This window comes from Thalassophryne amazonica, chromosome 16, assembly GCF_902500255.1.
Source record: "Thalassophryne amazonica chromosome 16, fThaAma1.1, whole genome shotgun sequence".
Taxonomy (NCBI): domain Eukaryota; kingdom Metazoa; phylum Chordata; class Actinopteri; order Batrachoidiformes; family Batrachoididae; genus Thalassophryne; species Thalassophryne amazonica.
Window position 1 is genome coordinate 25200450 of NC_047118.1, and position 18876 is coordinate 25219325.

The window sequence follows — 18876 nt, forward strand, 5'->3', positions numbered from 1 at the left end:
GGGTTGTTAGAAATGTTTTTAGGTCACAAAAGTAGTGTAATATATGGAAAATATGTAATATTGTGTAAATAAATGTATAAATAAATAATAAAAAATAAATGTGCTGTGGGCTGCAGCAGCTCCGGCCAGGCCCAGATCTGGGGGGGGGTATTTGCAAATATTTAAAATTTTAATTAATATTTGCAAATAAAGTTTATCAGTTTGAACATTAAATATCTTGTCTTTGTGGTGTATTTAATTGAATATCGGTTGAAGAGGATTTGCAAATCATTGTATTAAGTTTTTATTTACATTTTACACAATGTCTCAACTTCATTGGAATAGGGGTTGTACAAATCCATGCTTCTCCCTTTAAAAAATCCTGGATCTGCCCCTGGCTCCAGCCACTGGGAACTGTGCATTTGAGAGACCTGGTACCCTGAAAAGCATAGCTGTAAAATAAAACCATTCCAGACAGATATCTTGTGTCTTTAGTAGATCCATAAATGTCCATAAATACCCCTCAGTGATGCAAACTGGGAACTCTGTCGCAAAATATGCATTTGCTCTATGGAAAAAAAAATGCTTGTCAGCCCTGAAAAAAAATCCCTTCACATTTTTTTTTTTTAACAATGAAAAAAAAAATTAATAAAATAATAGTAAAAAAAAAAGTGTTTCAGGTCAACAGGACCATTCTTTTAGATTTTATGGCATATTTCTGAGAGAGCAGACAGACCCATATGATCTTCTCTAGCCTCGAGGATTGGCTGTCAATCAAAGATCATGAATAGGAGAAACTGGAAGAAGATCTGACACTCTGTAGTATCAGAAAGTGGTTCAACAAAGTCTGTGTGATTGTCCATCTATGATTCATTAACAGAAATATGATGAAAAACACAACTGGACGCACCGGTGCATCCATGGACCCCAGATCAGATGACTAAATCTGGAAGTATGGGGACACATGAACATGGAAATCAAAACCATGAAGTTAAATTATTCAAAATAAATACAGAGAAAACAGCATAATTATATCTCAAGAAATAAACACCACATTGGAAAATACCAAGTAACAAGGAGAGAAAATTACAATATAACAGATAGAACTTGTCAGAGGACAAGTTGGGACATGCCTATCTCGGCTTTCAGTGGCTTACCAGTCGAGTGAGTATAAGAGAAATTGTGGAGAGCTGGGCATGTCCAAACTTGTCCTCTGACACTCCAAAACGGAGGTGTTCTTTGTCTCGCTCCATCAGCGAATCTGTCATGACGTGCGAAGCCTCCACGCGGCTTTCCATGACAAAATCTCTTGTTAAAAGTGAAATCTGACGGGAAATGGCTGATGTCCAGCTCTTGTGATAACCAGAGAAATTGCACACAACGGTCCCGGATCGACGCAGCCATCCGTTTAGAAATGATCTGGTGGTTTCTGCCTGTCAATCGCGGCTTGGAGCGCGCCGTGCGCCATTGTGGGCCGTCCGTAAAGCGGTAGTAACACTCCTTAATCTCTGTGAAGCCCATAAAATTTTCACCGAAAGCCATGTGAATTTTCCGAATGGTTTCCAGCTGCCTGTCTCTAACAGTTTCTGAAAAAATTCTGATGGAACAAAGCCCAAATCATTCCGCCATTTCCTCGCAATGAAAAAACGACGAGAGGGGTGGACCAGTACTCACTCAAAGCCTGCCCACAGACGAATGATGCAACCGACAGGCGTGAAAAAACTCACGCATGCGCACGAAGGTTCAAGCTTGGCTGACGTAAAAACATATGAATCAAATCCATATATTTTTTGCATAAAATAAAAAGGTCGGATACTTTTCTCACAGACCTCGTATTCTCTTTTCTCTGAGTTATTAGCTTCATGATTTTAAAAATGTCTTTGTCTAGTACTTCTTTGTTATATATTACAAATAGCTTTGAAGAAATGGTCAATTCCATGATGTGTCTGTGGTGCAATTAGTTCTTGTGACATTCACAAAAGATTTACAAGCATTTGCGATCACAATTCTAAGTGTATCACTGCAGAGACAACAGACTGTTTCTTCCACCCACACATAAGGATGACAAGATCTGACAAAAGTGTCACTGTTTGATTCTGTACTAATCAGATCTGGCTGTAAAATCTGTGCACATTAGTGTTTGGAGAGGTGGGGCTCATTTTTCTTTGCATAAAATAACACAGAACCTTAACTCTCCAACACTTCTGTAAAAACCTTTCCAAAATGTACACATTATCTTGCCATTACTCTGAATTACATTTTGACTGAGAGAATCAGTACGTTTTTACTCTGGTTATGCTTTGTGCATGTGGAAGATGAGCTGCTCACCTACCGCAGTTCATACATGTGCATATATTTAGCATTTCTGTTGTGCCACTGCTGCACTCAGCTCAGTCTTTCCACATCATTTGTCTTTGATTATAACTCATATGTAAGCGGATATAACATAGTAGGTAATACTAATTTTGCCAACTGTCTTAAAAAAATCTGGCCCAATTTGTTACATTTTGAAATCAGGATGGGAACACTGGCCAAAAATCGGCAATGGGACACCACCTTACTTACATATTAATCATGATGATGATAACACACAACACACGCAACAAATTTATAATCCAGCCGCTGTTTCATATTTTGAAATTTGTGAAGTCACTGTCAAGTCATTCTCAAGTCAACAATCTGCAAGTCCCAAGTCAAGTCTCAAGTCAGCTTGCAAACAATTGGTGGTCATTAGGACTTGAGACTTGACTGGGACTTACTGATTCATGACTTGAGAGTGACTTGATGGTGACTTTGTCCCATCTCTGCGATTGACAAAGATTAAAGACCATCTTTGATGATTATGCAGCGGAGATGTGGAAGTTGTAAGAAAGGGATGAAGGGGCTATTATAATGGAACTGACCCCTTGATCTTCTTGACAAAATAAGCCTCATCATACAAGGAAGCCAAAACACAGTAAGGGAGGGTTGTTGAACAATAGCAGGTGCATCTCAAACACTTTATTTGGATATTTTAATTACTACTAGACAATTAACATAATTCTACGATAACTTTACCTGTACTGTACTTACATTTCTGTCTTTGTGTGTGTGTTTTTAGAAGAGGTCATCTTGGCAGATGATGAAAATAATGGAGATTATGACGGTATCAATTTACAGATTTATTTGCACTGTGTTGTAATAGCACTGTGGATATTATTACATAATCCGATGTTCCAGCTACAAACTGTTGTGTCTACATTTGTATATTTGTTAGAGTGAGGTTTCCAGAGCTAATCTTGGCCATCCCCTGATGGGTCTGACTCAGATTTGGCACAGTCATCTGCTATTTGCTGGACCAGTACACACTTCATTTTACTCACAATCCTAACAGAAATGTAAAAGTTATTTGGGTTACATTATTCTCCGCTGCACATATGTAGAGCCCTATTTTAGTCCTTTTTGATGAAGCACCTTCAGATTTAGCATCAAGCCTTAACTCAGTGTTTCTTAGTACATATTTCATATTCAGTGTCATCCTCTAGGGTCAGATTTTGTCCTTAGTGGACATAACTTTTGTGATGCCCATTTCCTCCTGTGCGATGGATCGCCAGGAAATTTGACATGCAGCTTTACTTTGAGGTTGGCAATTGTGTAGGTAATTTTCAGTGCAATTCTGCAAAAACCCTAAAAAGATATTGTTAAGAATAACCCCAATTTCTACCAATGGATCTATAGATTTTGGGGACTGTATGTTTGATCCTGTGTGATGCATCTGCTTAAAATTTGTCCAAAAGTTTGACTTCATTATAGGCCAGTAGATTTATATTGTATTTTTAAGGTTGTTGGTGGGATCACACCCATAAAAAAAGTATGTACGTACCACATATTTCAGCCATTAGTGCTCAAAGACAAAAATGTTTCTTTCTCTTTGCAAACATATATTTCTGTCCATTACAGGTTCCCGTAGAAGAGCCGCAAAGAACCACAAGAGCAAAGCTGAGCTTCTAAACACGGAGGATGGGGAAGGAGATCTTTCAGTCGGTACAGTACATACAGATTTTTTTAATGTTACATTGTAGAACTACCTGATGCTTTTGTCCTTCAATCTGCATGTTGCTTTCATTCTTTTTTTCAACACCTTCTTCTTTCTGCCTGTGCTTGTTAGATCCCTCATCTCCATATGTCTCTTGTGAAGCAATTCTCTCCTTTTCTCATAAAACATAGATTTCCATTTATATTCATTCATACTGTTTGCTGTTGAGTGCAAGGAGAGCAAAATCTGTTTGCACAGATAATGAATTACGTGTTGATGTTTACAACTCAGAAAATGTTTTATTAGTTTGTTAATAGTTCTGATCTATTCAGTGGAGCATTGTTATGTGGTTGAGGTTCTTATGTGACAGATATGATTACCACAGATCTAATTCCTGTAATCCTTAATGTTCTTCTAAATTTCCGAACAGAATGACTTGATCCACTGTGTGCAGTTTTGCTTTTGCTTTTCATTAAATTCAGTTCAATTCAGTTTTATTTGTAAAGCCTTAAACTGCAGAATATCTCCGTGGGCTTTACATTAGTAGGGGAGGTAGATCTCCCTTTGTACCTGCCACCCTAGAACTAAACAAAAACCAGTTATTATTTAGTTTTCTTAGATAGCTCAAAAATATAATCAGGATGTTCCTAAAATTAAAAATGGACCTCAAGCTTGATATTCAAGATGGCATATGGCCACCATATTTATTTATTTATTTATTTATGCATTTATTTGTTAAAATTAAAGTGACAAGTGACTGTTTTCAAAAATATTCCAAGAGAAATACGTTTTAAGGCACAATAAGTAAATGTTGCCAAAATAATTTCATTCATGTGTTTTAAATTAAAAATGGTGTCCAAGAAGGCCAACAAGTGACTGTTTTCCTATTAAAATTCACCTTAACTGTACCACAGCAACAAACAATAGAATTGATAACAATAGAATATTATATTTTGGTGACAGTTTTACATGCCATCATAAATATCTGGCTTGAGGCCAGTTCATTGTGTTTTGGGGTGGCCTAAGAACCTAAAAAAGCTGATTTTGTTTAGATCTGATATAAATGTGGCAGGGTGAGGGGTGCACAAAGGGAGTAGTCCAAGCACTCCTAATACATTTTCCACAAGATAGGATACCCTGTGTCCCTGAAAGTCTTCACAAGAAAATGAGGTCCATGAACAGACATACAGTTTGTTAGGTATAGAGAAAATCAATATTAGAGAAATACAAATATACACATAGAAGAGGAACTTCTGAGCAAAAATTAGTTCTGGATTTTGCTTCAGGTAGATACCCATTGGCAAGGAGAAGATAGATGTGTCTGTTTCCAAAGGATGAGGACCCAGGTCGGGTTGAATAAGTCCAACAAGTTGTCAGTGACCTTAGGGCCCCTTGACACATAGTGCAAATTTGGTTGATTTGCACATAAAGTGCGCATGAAGCAGGAATCGTGTGCAAAATGTATAAAATTGTAGCAGCCTTGTGCACCTGTTGCTACAACTATTTGCACACACCACTGGTTGAGAGACAGTGTGTGCACTGTGCGAGCCCATTCAGTCCCTCTCACGGCAGGTGTCGGCCAAATTCCAGGTGACACACACCGCTCGTTTGGCACTTAGAAAATGTGTGGCCATTTATACTGTTAACACGACAACAGTAAGCAGACAATCACTGTTGAGCTGGCAGTGAAATTTGTGTAAGTGCCCCCACGACTGTGAAGTTGCCGAGTGCACATGGTGCCAGTGTCGGCTCCCTCGACAACACGTGTGCGTGTGTTTTGTGCTCACTCCCCCGCTACCCCCAACACGTGTACGTGTGGTTCGCGTACCCCCCACCACAGGTGAGGCATCTCTCATCTGATCACAGAGTGATCACCCCCCACAGGCTGCCCCGAGGGACACGGTCGAACGCCTTCTCCAGATCCACAAAGCACATGTGGACTGGTTGGGCGAACTCCCGTGAACCCTCGAGCACCCGATGGAGTGTGTAGAGCTGGTCCAGTGTGCCGCAAACAGGACGAAAACCACACTGCTCCTCCTGAATCCGAGGTTTGACTATCGGTCGAATTCTCCTCTCCAGTACTCTAGAATAGACCTTACCGGGGAGGCTGAGGAGTGTGATCCCCCTGTAGTTGGAACACACCTTCCGGTCCCCCTTCTTAAACAGAGGGACCACCACCCCGGACTGCCAATCCAGAGGCACTGTCCCCGACCACCACGCGATGTTGCAGAGGCATGTCAATCAAGACAGTCCCACAACATCCAGAGACTTAAGGTACTCAAGACAGATTTCATTCACCCCAGGAGCCTTGCCACCGAGGAGCTTTCTGACCACCTCGGTGACTTTGGCCTGGGTAATGGATGAGTCTGCCTGTGAGTCCCCAGTCTCTGCTTCCTCTTTGGAAGACGTGACAATGGGATTGAGGAGATCCTCGAAGTATTCATTCCACCGCCCGACAACATCCCCAGTCAGGGTCCACAGCTCCCCACCCACACCGTAGACAGTGCTGGTGGAGAGCTGCTTCCGCCTCCTGAGGCATCAGACGGTTTGCCAGAATTTCTTCGAGGCCAACCGATAGTCCTCCTCCATGGCCTCCCCAAACTCCTCCCAGACCTGAGTTTTTGCCTCTGTAACCACACGGGCTGCAGCACGCTTGGCCTGCCGGTACCTGTCAGCTGCCTCTGGGGTCCCACCTACCAACAAAGACAAGTAGGACTCCTTCTTCAGCTTAACGGCATCCCTTACTTCCGGCGTCCACCACCGGGTTCGGGGATTGCCGGCACAACAGGCACCAGAGACCTTGTGACCACAGCTACAAGCGGCATCAACAATGGTGGTGGAGAACATGGTCCACTCAGACTCCATGTTTCCAACCTACCCCGGGATCTGGGACAAGTTCTCCCAGAGGTGGGAGTTGAAGACCTCGCTGACATTCATTGTTTTGCTACCATTCATTGAACAATGAATGTTCAATGAATGGTAGCAAAACAATGAACAAATGAATTCATTGAACAATGAATGTTCAATGAATGGTTTGAACTCTACCACTCATGTTTTAAACCATTTACAAACGTCTTATACTAACTGCTCAGGAAATAAGACATTCCAGTGATATACATAATAATGTACTCAATCATGCCAGTGAAGCTAACATTGTAACATGATTAATTTTACAGGGTCACCATTTGCACGTGCCAGCTTGAAGAGGTCCAAGCTCGAAGGATCAACTTTTAAACGGCGAGAGCGACGACTACGCTTTTTCATCCGACACATCGTTAAGTCTCAGGCGTTCTACTGGACTGTGTTGTGTTTGGTTGGCCTAAACACGCTGTGTGTGGCTGTAGTGCATTACAACCAGCCGGAACCGCTTTCAGATTTTCTATGTGAGTAGGAGGGAGCAGGATTTATATGTATTTAATGCTAGCATGCACTGATCAACTCAACACAAACACACTCATCACAGATTAGTGGAACAGTGTGGGTGAACTAATTCCTGAGCAATATGAATAAATCCACAACATATCCAACCACTTGATATAAAGATGACAATGTTGCTTCCTCTCACAATTTCTATCTTTGTTTCAAAAATGGAAACAAAAAATGAATGTGGAATTATATTTGCTGTTTATATTTTGTACACAAATTAAATTTATATATATATATATATATATATATATATATATATATATATATATATATATATATATATATATATATAAAGAGATGCAAAGTACTTTTCAATTAAGAGATAAAAAAAAATAAACAGGGGCACAGCTCATCTGTGTCTTATTTGTTAACAGCAAAACCTTTAAGTCTACCCTTCCATGGACAGGAAGCCAGTCCAAAGAAGCTAGCACTTGAGTCATAAGATCAAATCTTCTCATCCTCATCAAAACTCCAGGAGCTGTGTTGTGGATGACCTGTAGACTTCTACTCCTACCATGTAGGAAGCTAGAAAAAAAAAAAAAAATAGTACAATAGTCAAGTCCATAGGTTGAGCTTCCAGACACATGAAAGCCACTGCCCAGATAAGTGAACATCTCACCGCTTTTTCGAAATACAGAAACACTTAATGGTGACTCAGCCCAGTAACTTATTGAAAAGCCTGGATCTTATTGTAGATCTACACTGAAAAAAGATTAGAGTTGAACCAACTTAAAAAAGTGCTACAATTGGTAAAACTATAGGTTCATCACAAACCCAGTCATTCCCACTCCCCACTCAGCTCCTCAACCACTGCAATCGGGGCATCCATAATTTCTGCAAAGATTACAGCATTGTCTGCAAAGTCAGTTTCAATGAATCGTTCCTCACTGAAAAAGGCATTAAATTTGCTAGACTCCATGACCCTTGCCCAGAACTCAGTTCATGCAAGCACTGAACAGAGTTGGAACCAGGACACATCCCTGTTGAATGCCAGAATTCACTGTGGAGAAGACAGAGGGCTCTGCCTCCACTCAGCACAGCACTCATAGCATCTATGTATAGGTTGACTATAATTTCCAGCAAATTACTGTCGATCCCATACATTCTGAGGATGTCCCACAAAGCACCCTGATCATATTGTCCAAATCAAGCACTTTGTTGGCCTGTGAAAGAATGAATGAATGAAGACCTGTCCATGTTCATGGATGCATTCAATGAGTACTCACAGAGCAATGATATGGGCAACCCTTTCTCACAGCATGTCATGATTCAGGAGCACGAAATATACATTAATCTATTGGTTTGTGATATTGTGATGAAAGCGCCTCATTTTCATCACAGCAGCACAAATTAATTCCCATTCATTCTGTGATGGCTGCATGAAATTAAAAGTGAAGCGGGGGGGGGGGGGGAGTCGGGGTGGTTATGGTTAGGGTTGGGGGAAGGAGTTGGGTTAGGTTATGGTTAAGGTTAGGGTTGGGGGTAGGAGTAGGGTTAGGTTAAGGTTAAGGTTAGGGTTGGAGGTAGGAGTAGGGTTAGTAATAGTGAGTTTAAAAAAACCCACCATGAATATTTGACTCATTTCGTGACGGGAGCACAAAAAAAAAAAAAAAACACCTGAGACTGGGCTGATATGGGACAATGCAAAGTGTTATGTCCTTACCGTTGCAATCCAGAATCCAGGAGATAATCCTTTCTTTCAAGGGGACAAGAAGTCCTTTCTTTCTGTCAGATGGGATAATACCTGTCTCCCAAATAGAAGCAAGGGATTGCTTTCAATGCCAGGGTAACAAAAAATATCCATCACCTGAAGAAGTTTATCCCTGATGACTTAGATCCCTGTAGCTTTACCCATCTTCATCTTTTTCACTACCTTTACAATCTCACTGAGATTCAGGGGTTTGCAGCTGTCTGGTGGATTAGCCTCCAGATCTCTGGCACTGGAGATGTTCAATATCCTATAAGGAGGGTCACCCTGATGTAACTAGTCAAAGTAACTGGTTCTTATGAGGACCATCCAATCAGCCGCCATCAGTGTGATAGGAAGTGATGTTGGTTTGTGTAAATGCAGTCCTTTCATTCCTCTATAAACAGACAGAGGGTAACTAATCCACAGTTGGTGGTTCATCTGCTCACAGATTACTCTAACAAATGCTTCATCATCTACCCTTAGTGCTGTCACAGCCTCCTTTCTCAAGTCCCTATATACAGATTTGCAGAATAACCAAATGCCCTGATTGCAGCACTTGAGAAGAAGAATGAGTAATAGAGTTTCTGAGATTGCAGTTTTACAGGATCAAGACTAAGATCAACACTTTCAATGACTCTCTGAACTTGGCCATCAGAAATGTATCTTTATGTAATACAAGTATTGAACTTGTAGAGACATTCACTTATGTCAGCAGTGACATTCATACCTCTGGGTTCTCCGTTTCTGAGACTAAGAAAGACCTGGAAAAAGATGGACTCTTGAGGTCACAGGACGTAGAATTCTGGGTGATGCGAATACCTTTACAAGAGAAAGAAGGTCTAAGTGTTTAGGATCCTGATGCTTCCTGTGGCACATTTCTCTGGGCATGATCCAGTATGCAGATACCTCAGTGCCAAAGACCCGAAAGGATGGAGAAGGCCAAGGAGACACCCACATTTACCCTAAGTACAGCATATAGATGAAAACTTTCATGATGTGAAAGTGAGTGCCTGCCTGGGTGATTGTCATGTCGGACACAAGTTGGTTCCATAGTTTCTTGGATGCAGCAACATGTAGCACTATTGCATGATCCTTGACCTGACCATACAGCCTTGAACTGTCACCCAACCATGCACGATAACTACTCTGGATGATATGTACAGTGGCCTCGGGGATTAAATACTTCTTCCTGTTTGCTGCACCTCCTAGCATCTCTGAAAGTGTCATTGTAAAAGAACTTCCTCCTTCCCATTTTTTCTTGTGCCATGTTGTCAACACAGACAAATTATACACAGTTATCAAAATGCCATTTTAAATACATATTTAAAACGAATGTTTATATGTACTGCCAATATCTGGAGAAAGGGTTGGTCACATGGATGGAGAAACAGGTAGATGGATGCATGAGCTTCAAGCAGGTTATAGGATTGAGGGATTTCTTCATTCTTCTCATCTTTGAACTTCACCTCAACATTCATTCATGGATTTTTTTTTATATTTCTCTCTGTCTAGACTATGCCGAGTTCATTTTCCTGGGAATCTTTCTAACAGAGATGTTTATAAAGATGTATGGTCTGGGCAGACAGGCCTACCTCAACTCCTCCTTCAACTGTTTCGACTGCATTGTGAGCACAATCCGTATTTAGATGCACCTACACAAGAAGTAAACAGATGCAAGCACACACTTAAACAGGCAGAATTCCTGACATCATGTACTGCACATGTGTACTGTACTCATCCACAGTGGTGGGCACAGTTCAGCTAATAGCTAATTAGCAAAGCTAACTTATTCATTTGGAGATTGGCATGTCAGACAACTTTGAAAACCATTAGCAGACCAGTTAACTTCCATTCAATTTAGTTCCGCTAACTTAAAGTAAGTTAAAATGTTTGTTTGTGTCAGTGCTTATACACTAATCCAGTATGCAAACTTGATGCATCTTGCCAAATCAACAAGTATTATTTTCCATGTGTATTTGTACATCTTAATATTTGTTATGTATTTTGTACTTTCTGTACTGAGATTAAGCTGGATGCTGAATGAAAACTACTGTTTGATGTCATTGGTCCAATTAATTATGTATCTCTTGATTGTCCAAGTCTTTAAGTCCAAGTCCAAAGGTCCTTAAAGTCCAAGTCTTTAGGGTTTTGATGCTGCCTGTCTTGCTATATTGTTGTGAGACTTGGACGGCAACCAGTGACTTTAGGCGATGACTGGATGCCTTTGGTACTAGGTCTCTTTGGAGGATCCTTAGGTACTGCTGGTATGATTTTATATCAAACGAGTGGTTACTAAGAGAGAATGGGATGAGGTGTATCACTTGCATTGTGAGGGAGTGTCAGTTTAACCTCTGTGTTGTGTATGTTGTTTCCTCTCCATTGCTTCACCTCGGGACGTAAACTCACGATCTCCAGGATGGGAGCCAGGCGCTCTAATCAGGAGGCTAAAACCCATGGTATTTGGGATGTGGCATCAGCACATGCTCCCAGACTTGACTTGACTTGATCTTGATTGTCATCTGATTGGCATGTAAACCTTTTTGGGAACCTCCATGTTTATGCTTCAGCATATAACAAATTCAGCTCCTTAGGTGTGTTTATCGGGGCTTTACCCTGTGGTCACGTTCGCTACAAATGACAACGACAAGCACTTGGTTTTGTCACTTGATGGCCATTACCAAGGACGTGCACACTAACATCTCTATAAGATGTCTTGAAAATCATTTCAAAGGTTTTACCTGGTTACAAAAACAGCATTTTTATATTTAGAAGTGTTTATTTCTCTCTAACCATTATAAAATAGACGAGAAACATATTTGATTTAAACAGAAATACAGCTGTTTCAGAGCATATTCCACCATCTTGGATTATTTTGTTTAAGCGAACAACCATCTAACATCACACTGGCTATTCAGATTAGCAATCACTGTGTTGTGTTGGTCAACATTTGCATCTAATAGAATTCTGGTCTATTTTGGACTCGACAAGCTGATGGCAGAGCAGCTGTTGTCTCTTGTCACTGCAAAATGCCCACTGTATTTGAAAATAAATGGCAAGTCTTTGCTTTGCCTCTTCTTCTTTGCCAATTCTAAACTCATATGATAAGTGTTAACAGTTAGCAGTAGTTTTAGCAAAATGTTTAGTGTTTAGAAGTTTATTGGTTCAGTGCTATCACAGTTAACTTTTCAGTTAGGGCATTAGCATGCTAACTTTTAAGCTAGCTGTGCCACCACTGCTTATGCAAGTACATGGAGAATATACAAAACACTATGCTAGAAAACAGGTTGTGTGCACAGTGTTTGCTATTTTTTCACAATGAACAACAATATGCTTACTCATGCTTTTGTGCATGTGTATGTGTGTGTGTTAGGTGATATGTGGTAGCATATTTGAAGTGCTTTGGTCCGTCATCCAGCCAGGCACATCATTTGGTATAAGTGTACTGCGAGCTCTCAGGTTACTGAGGATCTTCAAAGTTACCAAGTGAGTCTACTGCTGGTAAATTTTGTATTTCGAAACATCCTATAATGCAGTCATCCTAACAACCCTAAACCCACATTTTCTATATTTGTCAGGTACTGGGCATCTTTGCGTAACCTTGTCGTCTCTCTACTTAACTCCATGAAGTCAATTATCAGCTTGCTCTTCCTGCTCTTCCTCTTCATAGTTGTCTTCGCCTTGCTGGGCATGCAGCTCTTTGGAGGACAGTATGTGTTTCCATCTACCTCTCGTCTCCCATTTCCGTTTTACAGCTGTCATTTATAGTCATTTTGAACCACCATATTTTCTGGAATATAAATGTATAAATCCCACCAGAGTACCATAAGTTGTACTTCTGAAAAAAAGAAGAGGGAAAAAAAAGCATATAAAAGTCACACCTTTTTTCTACAACCCCAATTCCAGTGAAGTTGGGACATTGTGTAAAATGTAAATAAAAACAGAATAAAATGATTTCCAAATCCTCTTCAACCTATATTCAATTGAATATGCCACAAAGACAAGATATTTAATGTTCAAACTGAGAAACTTTGTTGTTTTGTGCAAATATTTGCTTATTTTGAAATGGATGCCTGCAACACATTTCAAAAAAAGTTGGGACGGGGCAACAAAAGACTGGGAAAGTTGATGAATGCTCAAAGAACACCTAATTGGAAACATGTGAGTGTCATGATTTGGTATAAAAGGAGCATCCACAAAAGACTCAGCCATTTAGAAGCAAAGATGGGGTGAGGATCATCACTTTGTGAAGAACTGCATGAAAAAAACAGTCCAACAGTTTAAGAACAATGTTTCTCAACATTCAATTGCAAGGAATTTATGGATTCCAGCATCTACAGTCCATAATATAATCAGAAGATTCAGAGAATCTGGAGAACTTTTTACACGTAAGTGGCAAGGCAGAAAGCCAACACTGAATGCCTGTGACCTTCGATCCCTCAGGCGGCACTGCATTAAAAACCAACATCATTGTGTAAAGGATTTTACCGCGTGGGCTCAGGAACTCTTCAGAAAACCATTGTCAGTTAACACAGTTCGTCGCTACATATACAAGTGCAAGTTAAAACTCTACCATGCAAAACAAAAGCCATACATCAACAACATCCAGAAACACCGCCACCTTCTCTGGGCCTGAGCTCATTTGAAATAGACAGGCGCAAAGTGGAAAAGTGCACTGTGGTCTGATGAATCAACATTTCAAATTGTCATGGACGTTGTGTCCTCTGGACAAAAGAGAAAAAAGATCATCGAGATTGTTATCAGCACAAAGTTCAAAAGCCGGCATCTGTGATGGTACGGGAGCGTATTAGTGTCCATGGCATGGGCAACTCACACATCTGTGATGGCACCATCAATGCTGAACGGTACATCCAGGTTTTGGAGCAATACATGCTGCCATCCAAGCACTGTCTTTTTCAGGGACGTCCCTGCTTATTTCAGCAAGACAATACCAAGCCACATTCTGCACGAGTTACAACAGCATGGCTTCATAGTAAAGAGTGCGGTCCAGACCTGTCGCCCACTGAAAATGTGTGGCTCATTTTGAAGCTCAAAATACGACAACAGAGACCCCGGACTGTTGAACAACTGAAGTCGTACATCAAGCAAGAATGGGAAAGATTTCCACCTACAAAGCTTCAACAATTCCCAAATACTTTTTGAGTGTTGTTAGAAGGAAAGGTGATGTAACACAGTGGTAAACATACCACTGTCCCAGCTTTTTTGAAACATGTTGCAGGCATCCATTTCAAAATGAGCAAATATTTGCACAAAAACAAAGTTTATCAGGTTGGACATTAAATAGCTTGTCTTTGTGGTGTGTTCAGTTGAATATAGGTTGAAGAGGATTTGCAAATCATTATGTTCTGTTTTTATTTACATTTTTCACAACGTCACAACTTCATTAGAATTGGGGTTGTATTATCTGCTCTTTAATTTGAGATTTTTGTACACTGTTGTCGTGTAGATTTTTTACTGTCATTTATTATTTTATTATTGGATTTTATTGTGTTTTTATATTAATTATTATTATTATTAATTAAAAAAACAGCATGATTTTTTTAACTTCCTAAACTAGTAAAAACCCATGACTTATACTTCTGGAAAATACACTAATTATTCAGCTGTGATGTTGTTAACAACATTTTGGTTGTACTGTAAAAGTATCTGGATTGTCGTTAATCCCTTCAGGTTGTTTTTCTTTCACACCTCTACACTTTGATCTGTTTTCCCTGCTAGGTTTAATTTTGAAAGTGGCACGCCCCCAACCAACTTTGACACCTTTCCCGCAGCAATAATGACAGTTTTCCAGGTGAGCAGGGACAGACTTTGACAGAGGAGTGGTCAGAGAAGACAAGGTCAGAATTAGAATTAAAGATTAAAAGATTTAAGAAGATCTGTACGTGCAGTATGTAGAATGCTCCTTTTGAATTCTTAAATGTCATTTATCAAAGGGAGAGTAGCACTGGGCATCATTTATATGTTCAAGGGGCACATGAGTGTTGGTTTCTGGTTTGAATATATAATCATAAATGAGTTCAGATTACATGTGGGAATAGGATTTTGTGCTCATCTGACTATATGTGTCCACCTTTGTCCTCAGATCTTAACTGGAGAAGACTGGAATATGGTGATGTATGATGGCATCGAGTCTCAGGGCGGAGTCAACAAGGGCATGGCCTTCTCTGTCTTCTTCATCGTACTCACGCTTTTCGGCAACTGTATCCATCTGGATGTGAAATGCAAAGATTCAAAAATACACAGACAAACATGCAGCTTATATCACTCACATTCTGTACTGTCTGTATTAACCACATAAATGCAGTGATGCAACCACAAATATGAAATCTGACTTTTTGTTGCACATGTTATTAAATATACAGTCGTGATTCCTAAAGTCTGGACCATGTAGGTACTGTAGGTGGGCAGTGGTTCCTTGGTGGGCTGTAATGGTACTACAGGGAGCCCAATGGAGGTTATTAAAATATATTAATTACTATTATTATGTAATAGTTTAAACTTAGATTGTAATAATGATAATAATAATAATAGAATAGTGGAGCATTCTTGTGAAAATGATAGATGGGTCAGTGCTGCATTTGAGGTCCTGTGGACACCGTACCAGACCATTGTGGTGGAGAAAATCTGAGCCAGAAGGCGAGGCTCTCCATTAAGCTGGCAGTTTACTCTCCTATCCTCACCTATGGTCATGAGCTTTGGGTAATTACTGAAAGAACAAGGTCATGGAAACAAACGGCAGATGTCAAGATCTACCATTGTTTACTTGGGTTGACACTCAGGGAGAGGTTGACAAGTTCAAATATCCAGAAGGGACTCAGAGTAGAGCAGCTGCTTCTTCCCATCAAATGGAGTCAGCTATGGTGGTTCAGGCATCTGGTGAGGATGTCCCTGGTCATCTCATGATGGAGATCTTCCAGGCATGTTCAACTGTGAGGATGCCTGAAGGAAGACCCAGGCCATTCTGCAGGTATTACATCTCCAAGCTGGCTTGGGAATGCTTCGCGATCCTGCAGAAAGACTTAGAGGACTTGGCTGAGGATAGGGAAGTTTAGGAGAGCTGCTTGGTCTGCTGCCTATTTAAGTGTCAGAAAATGAATGAATGAACAGATGTCTTTAACTGACCTAGTTTAACATATATTTTTTGGTCCAATGCTCTTAAGTTTGGGAATAGCTGACATACAGTATCAAACACCGGATCCAGATTGCAACAGCTTACTTAAAACACAGAAGTGATTTGTTTTAGTAGAAATGAATAACACTGAGTTTCTGTGAGTTCCATCACCCTGCCAACAGTCGAAATATAGTGTTGCAGCTGTGTCAGCCTCTGTAATTGACTTCTGTGTCAGTCCTGTTACTGCTATAAACAAGGGTCAGCTGAAAAGTTGGTAGGTTGTTTCTGAAGGTGTGATTCCAAATCGATGAAACTCTAAGTTAAAAAATAACCCTTACAGTGATTTCATCCCCCAACGGCATCATGGTTACCCTATGAACTATTTATCTGGGCCTGAACACCCACATATTATGTTTCCTTTACTCTGCGTTCAGACACTCTGCTCAATGTATTCTTGGCTATCGCTGTGGACAACTTGGCCAATGCCCAGGAACTAACCAAGGTACTCTGAACTCCAGTGGATCAGGTTACACAATGTCTTCATCAACTGTTTTTCTGTTGGTGCTTGCAGTTTCTTTTCTGAAAATAATAGTAGTTAAAAAAAACAAGTCATTTTTGATTTACTTCCGCTTTATTCTGTGTTGCCTGCCATCTGTCTTTCTCTCCCATATTTGTCTCTCTCTCTCTTTCTCACATTATTTTTCTCTGTAGGATGAGCAGGAAGAAGAAGAGGCCGCCAGTCAGAAAATTGCCCTGCAGAAAGCCAAGGAGGTGGCTGAAGTCAGCCCCCTGTCTGCTGCCAACCTGTCCATCGCTGCGTAAGTTTCTGCTTCTATTGACCGCGGAATCGGGATTTGTTGCCATGTTACGTTTTCTGCATATGGATTCTAGATATGATAGATAAAGCAATGAAGAGATAATAGTAGGAGCGCACTCATATTTAAATTATGAGCCAACATGCGAATAATTTCTTTTGGGTTAGGAAGAGTTACAGCCAACTTCCATTGCCACACTGAACCACACAAACAGGTTTTTGATTTATTTATTGCTCATGTAGTCCTCATGTAGAGGAAAAGAGGCATGGCCAGCAGTGTCAGAGTGCAGACAGACTGCCTCGTCCACACCTGTCAGATCGCATCCAGAGCGCATGTAGATGACACAGACTGCTGTCAGATGGCCATAAAAGGCGCTGCAGACTGCCCGATCTCTAAATGTCTGGATGGCAAACATGGGACTGGAGCACTGTGTTCCTCATGCGCACGTGCACACGAGTGAGCAGTGTGCGTGTAGGGCTACAGTTGTCACTCAGCCGTGTGTGTGTGTGTGTGTGTGTGCATATGGGCCACCAAGCGCACGCTAGACAGCTTCGCTCAAAGTTTGCTGGCATTGGACCATGCAATCCCCTGCTTCAGACGGAGTGCCTTTCCAGGGAACCTTCTTTTTTCTTGTTTTCCCACTTCAGGAGCACAGCGCAACTCTGGACACCGCAATGGTTGGATTATCACATGGGATTAATATTTTTTATTTGGGTGAGAGGATTCTAACCATGGGCTGCTGTCCCAGCTTCATGTCCATGTCCACGCTGTAAAACACTCCTGAATCGCTGTTGGAGGTGAGAGTCATGTTTATTAAAGGTGTAACAGCATGGTACATGTTCCATGTTACAGTATATCTCCTACAGAGTTAGAAGATGATCATTTATTACAGCGTGACATCTGTTCAGCTGTCAGCCTGATGCGTGCAATGACACGTTACTGTGCACCACAGAGAGAGAAGGAGCTGCCTGTGTTATGATGGAGACAATAGTTCACATTATTTACATCGCCCATGGGAAGGAATGGACAAATATCTGTACTGTAAGGTCTATTGTGGATATAACAGCATGTTCAGATTTACGGCGTGCGCACAGTAGTGCACGGACCTTTCGGTTTGATAGCTGCTGTTCACATAATTATTATCCTGAAGCATGCCACATGCATTTCAACAGTTCCATTGCACTGGGAAAGGTGGGGTGGGGGAGCTGGACATTAATTTATGTGGCACATGCAGGTCATACCGGCAGGCTTTGCGGTGCCAGATCCATCTCGAGGTTCCCTCATATGCGCTCAAATCATTTTGGATCTGTTTTTTCCACCAGTGGAATATGTAAATTGCAGTTATTTGGTCCTCAGACTGCACATGGACCGCTGTCGGATAGGTGTCCCATCTTAACCACACCTGGAGAGTTTTGAACATGTGCATCATACTTGGGGCCGCCGGCTGATTTTGACCAACTGTGTTGATTTCCACAGATGCCTGTCAGAACATTTTGGAACTGAAATCTGACACTTTTCGGATGTGTGCCGATTCATAATTCCAATGCCACTCTGCGTGATTCCGGCTATGTGTGATGGGGGTATAACATTTCATTTAATTTATTTATTTATATAGCGTCAAATCACAACAACGTTGCCTCAAGGAGTTTAACACAAGTAAGGTCTAACCTTACCAGCGCCCAGAGCAACAGTGGTAAGGAAAAACTCCCTCTGAGGAAGAAACCTTAAGCAGGAGGACTGGTACGGAACGGTTTCAGATGGCTAACATGGAACGTAGGATGGACCCTCATGGACCTTGGAAGATGGAGATGAAACAGGATTA

General features: G+C 40.9%; 1 protein-coding gene across 1 annotated transcript in view; it reads left to right on the forward strand.

The window, feature by feature from the left end:
- The window catches only part of cacna1aa (calcium channel, voltage-dependent, P/Q type, alpha 1A subunit, a), a 327384-nt gene that overhangs the window by 153971 nt on the left and 154537 nt on the right, over positions 1 to 18876 (forward strand). Inside the window, 10 exon segments of the mRNA XM_034189657.1 lie at positions 3080 to 3124; positions 3919 to 4002; positions 7171 to 7377; positions 10623 to 10735; positions 12481 to 12593; positions 12686 to 12817; positions 14847 to 14919; positions 15211 to 15328; positions 16674 to 16741; positions 16951 to 17057. Of these exon segments, the coding sequence (XP_034045548.1) occupies positions 3080 to 3124; positions 3919 to 4002; positions 7171 to 7377; positions 10623 to 10735; positions 12481 to 12593; positions 12686 to 12817; positions 14847 to 14919; positions 15211 to 15328; positions 16674 to 16741; positions 16951 to 17057 (1060 nt within the window).